General features: G+C 44.0%; 1 protein-coding gene across 1 annotated transcript; it reads left to right on the top strand.

Annotated features, from left to right (window-relative positions):
- On the top strand, window positions 1-4,776 carry LOC126282249 (uncharacterized). The gene is made up of 2 exons (XM_049981845.1): window positions 1-262; window positions 4,261-4,776. Exons 1-2 carry the CDS (start codon window positions 49-51, stop codon window positions 4,383-4,385), a joined length of 339 nt encoding a protein of 112 aa, XP_049837802.1. The 5' UTR covers window positions 1-48; the 3' UTR covers window positions 4,386-4,776.
- Window positions 4,777-5,033: the final 257 nt, after the last annotated feature.

The raw sequence follows: 5,033 nt of genomic DNA, 5'->3' as shown, positions 1-5,033 counted from the left end.
AGTGTCACTTGTATTGAGACATCCAGCGTAGTAGAAGCCGCTGCAGCCATGAAGGCAGCCCTCGTCCTGCTCATCGCTGGAGTGTCTCTCGTGGCGTACTGCACGCCGTTCGCTGTTGCAGACGATGAAGATGAAGCGGTGGATGAAGCAGCCGAGAACAGAGACGCTGATGACGACGACACCGGCAGCTCATCAGACGACGACGCCGATGACAGCGGTGATGAGGAGGGTCTAAGTGGAGAGAGCAGGCGGGCAACCAAAGGTAAACGGCAGCTGAGGCGTGCAGGCAACACATGGGGCTAACTGCCGTATCATTCACAGCATCAGGTTATGGTGTAGACTAAGATTCTCAGTGTACCTTCTTGTAGATTTAAGTCCTTAATTCATAATGTACATTATTTTGACATATTAAAAGCTTTCGACATTCGTCTCTAGACGAAACAGGTGGTTCGAGGATCTTTGTTTATAGTACACTCCTGGAAATTGAAATAAGAACACCGTGAATTAATTGTCCCAGGAAGGGGAAACTTTATTAACACATTCCTGGGGTCAGATACATCACATGATCACACTTACAGAACCACAGGCACATAGACACAGGCAACAGAGCATGCACAATGTCGGCACTAGTACAGTGTATATCCACCTTTCGCAGCAATGCAGGCTGCTATTCTCCCATGGAGACGATCGTAGAGATGCTGGATGTAGTCCTGTGGAACGGCTTGCCATGCCATTTCACCTGGCGCCTCAGTTGGACCAGCGTTCGTGCTGGACGTGCAGACCACGTGAGACGACGCTTCATCCAGTCCCAAACATGCTCAATGGGGGACAGATCCGGAGATCTTGCTGGCCAGGGTAGTTGACTTACACCTTCTAGAGCACGTTGGGTGGCACTGGATACATTGTCCTGTTGGAACAGCAAGTTCCCTTGCCGGTCTAGGAATGGTAGAACGATGGGTTCGATGACGGTTTGGATGTACCGTGCACTATTCAGTGTCCCCTCGACGATCACCAGAGGTGTACGGCCAGTGTAGGAGATCGCTCCCCACACCATGATGCCGGGTGTTGGCACTGTGTGCCTCGGTCGTATGCAGTCCTGATTGTGGCGCTCACCTGCACGGCGCCAAACACGCATACGACCATCATTGGCACCAAGGCAGAAGCGACTCTCATCGCTGAAGACGACACGTCTCCATTCTTCCCTCCATTCACGCCTGTCGTGACACCACTGGAGGCGGGCTGCACGATGTTGGGGCGTGAGCGGAAGACGGCCTAACGGTGTGCGGGACCGTAGCCCAGCTTCATGGAGACGGTTGCAAATGGTCCTCGCCGATACCCCAAGAGCAAAAGTGTCCCTAATTTGCTGGGAAGTGGCGGTGCGTTCGCCTACGGCACTGCGTAGGATCCTACGGTCTTGGCGTACATCTGTGCGTCGCTGCGGTCCGGTCCCTGGTCGACGGGCACGTGCACATTCCGCCGACCACTGGCGACAACATCGATGTACTGTGGAGACCTCACGCCACACGAGTTGAGCAATTCGGCGGTTCGTCCACCCGGCCTCCCGCATGCCCACTATACGCCCTCGCTCAAAGTCCGTCAACTGCACATACGGTTCACGTCCACGCTGTCGCGGCATGCTACCAGTGTTAAAGACTGCGATGGAGCTCCGTATGCCACGGCAAACTGGCTGATATTGACGGCGGCGGTGCACAAATGCTGCGCAGCTAGCGCCATTCGACGGCCAACACCGCGGTTCCTGGTGTGTCCGCTGTGCTGTGCGTGTGATCATTGCTTGTACAGCCCTCTCGCAGTGTCCAGAGCAAGTATGGTGGGTCTGACACAACGGTGTCAATGTGTTCTTTTTTCCATTTCCAGGAGTGTATTATACCATTACTGCATACGTTAAATATGTTGCTACATTCAACCGTAGTGTCGTTTAACACTGGTGGTATGGCTTGTTAAAACAGTTGTATTTGCTGAATACAGTTCCGGATTAAGGCCCAATTGATTTACATCGATTCCCAAAGTATAATTATCTATTGCATGTTGAAATAACTTATTCTTATATGTCCTAAGAATGGTGTGTTCAAATAACACATTTGTTTAAGTTTTCTGTGAGGGCGTTACAATATCTTTGCTATAAAATTCTACACCAATTACACTTGCTGAACAGGATATGATTTTACAATTGGCGCTGAGCACTATGGGACTTAACATCTGAGGTCGTCAGTCCCCTAGAACAGACTTACGTAAACCTAACTAACCTAAGAATATCACACGCATGCATGCTCGAGGCAAGATTCGAACATGCGACCATAGAGGTCGAGTGGTACCAGACTGAAGTGCCCAGAAACACTCGGCCACTCTGGCCGGTCTATGATATTAACAGTAAGATGTAAAACCTCCTACAGTCTCTTCCTTCTCTTAGGAGAACCATTCATAGTATGTTGGCGTCCAGCAGGTGAAACATTATGTAGGAACTAACAAATACGCTTCCATTGCTCACTGCACTTGATGTCTCTTTTCCCATTGGTAGTCTGTGTTAGGTTATTTACCGACAAGAATGGTTTTGCAGAAGACACAGCCAGCAGACCAGTTACTTGATTTCAAGGGTATTGATTACCAGACTACTGCTAAGAGATAGTCGCTGTTATAGTCAAATTATAAGACAACAACTGCCTCTCAGACAAATATTAATGTCACTCTTTCAACTAAGAGTATAAGATATGTGTTTCTGATCCTGGTGATTAACTACAATCTTCAAGCCGGATTGTAATTTTTGGTGTGATATATATGTATTTTTAATACAGATAACATTAAAAATTTTATCACAGTGTAACTGAATGCAACACATTTTTGCAAAAAGCCTCACAAAGCAGAAAGTAGTTTTTGATGTAGGATGTAGAATCGCAAATACTCATAAATCAGCCTAAGAGTATTCTAATTTGGAAAAACATGTTTTGTTTTGAGCAACACACACTATAATTTTTTGAGCTTACCATTTAGGTATTGTCAGTTAATATTTCTTTCAGATCAGAAAGAAAATTACTCTAGTTTCTCTTTTTGGTGTCACAATATGTCTGTGCCAACAAAGAAGTTTACAAAAATAGTTGAAAGTTGACTGAAATATGGTTAAACGTTAATCGTATGTTTCAAAGATTCTTAGTGACCATCAGTGATATTTCATGATGTTGTCTTGCTACAGTTTTTAAGCGCTTTAACATGTTTCAGGAGTGATATGAAGAGAAAGTTACAGAAATTAAGTTTCAGCATATATATGTCATAAGTCTTACAGCTTAAGATGTGTGTATACTACCGACCTCTACATGGAGGTATGTTTAGCAATGACGGAGTTGCAGTTATCACAGGTACATAGCTTATAACTGCCTGATTTCATCACCATTATAAGGATGCAGGGTGATTCATATTACCGTTTAGGAAACCAAAAGTGACGTAGATGACTCTGAGATAAGTAATTTGTTATCTTAAACATATGGCCACAAATTTCAGGAAATCCCCCAACCAAGTGGATGACAAATGTTGAACATGTGATGGTACCAGGGGATACCTACGTTAGTGCAAGTCTGTCCTACCCACACTGTAGGGGCACTTCGACGCATTGCTCCACATGCTTATTCTGCCTTTATTCTTGCATTATACAATGTAATACGGTAGTGCTCATGGTAGTGGCACTACAAGATTATGATGAACCTATTTACCATTAGAATAACGTAGTAGGGTACCAAAGCAGTGTCTAGTACTGACCACTACCACTCCACATGGGGGAGATACATGAACTGGTGATGTCACATGTTCAACATTTGTCAACCACATTCAGTATATTTCCCAACATTTGAGGCCCATGTATCTTGTATCAAATTACTTGCCTGAGAGCCGTATACGCCTCATTGAGGATTTTTAAACATTAATGTAAATCAACCTGTATATATCAGATCACTATAGTGTAAAATACCCACTTAATGCTACACTGTATATAGCTGGATATGCTACCACGAAAAGTTATAGGTTAGAGCATTGCTATTGATATGTGGAGCAGCAATTACTCCAAAGGAAATCAGTCAGAAAACAAGTTGTGTGTGATCCAACTCTTCAGTGTGTTATATACTTATAAAATTTAAGGTGAGTATCTATCTCAACTGTAGATGGAAGATTTTGTTAAGCCTACTGACATTTTCTGATGAGACAGGAGAGTACGCAGGTGTCAGAGGAACATCATATTTTTTGTTTATTGTTGAGCAGGTGCTCACGCCCGGGCTGGCCACGCGAAACATGCACGTGCAGGCAGCCGACACATTGCGTCCAGAGCTGGAAGCAGATCCCATGCCAGGTCAGGCGCCGCCCGCAGAGCTGCACACAGCAAGTAGTCGCTGTTGCTGAGGCAGCGCCACACCGCAGAGGTGCAGTCTGGAGCTGCTCCCACGTCCTGTACCCTGCACAGATGTGGAGAAAATAAAGCACCACTGTACTTTGTGGCAAACATATCTCTCTGTTACTCATTGTCATATAAATGTAAGATCAAGTCCACGCATAAGTAATAACTAAAAATGGAAAAAAAGTTTCCAAAGTCCCAAAATCTTGTACGTGTTGCAGTTTTCGGGTGTAAAAAATATATTCGGGCCTATGTTATACTACCAGCATTATATCATTATCTATGTATGTTGCACTGTGATTTGAATGGGAGTTTGTATTTCTTCATATGGAATTTTTGGACTGCTCTTAGTTATTTCTGAAATATATCATTTGTCATTAAAAACACTTTTTGGTTTTATTTAAATTTACTGCAAATACAAGATTGGTTACAGGCAAAATGGTGTAAGTCATTTGGGCCCTTCAAAAGACACATTATTTTGTATTAAACCGTTTTCAATAATGAACACATCGAAACAATGAGACCTTCAGTAATGTAAAGCACAAAAAACGGGTTATTGATTTCTTGTGGAATTTATTATAATGCTTCTCTCAAAACCTTCTCTTTCTCAAAATGCATGAAACATGACTTACACCACTTTGGG

This window comes from Schistocerca gregaria, chromosome 7, assembly GCF_023897955.1.
Source record: "Schistocerca gregaria isolate iqSchGreg1 chromosome 7, iqSchGreg1.2, whole genome shotgun sequence".
Lineage (NCBI taxonomy): Eukaryota > Metazoa > Arthropoda > Insecta > Orthoptera > Acrididae > Schistocerca > Schistocerca gregaria.
The sequence above is the reverse complement of the archived record's forward strand: the minus strand, read 5'-3'. Positions and strand labels throughout refer to the sequence as shown.

What these genes read in the sequence shown, in the direction of transcription:
- LOC126282249 (XM_049981845.1), top strand. Translation starts at nt 49, where the DNA reads ATGAAGGCAGCCCTCGTCCTGCTCATCGCTGGAGTGTCTCTCGTGGCG. An exon ending in GAGCAGGCGGGCAACCAAAG is followed by an intron (nt 263 to 4,260) that starts GTAAACGGCAGC and finishes ATTGTTGAGCAG; the next exon opens with GTGCTCACGCCCGGGCTGGC.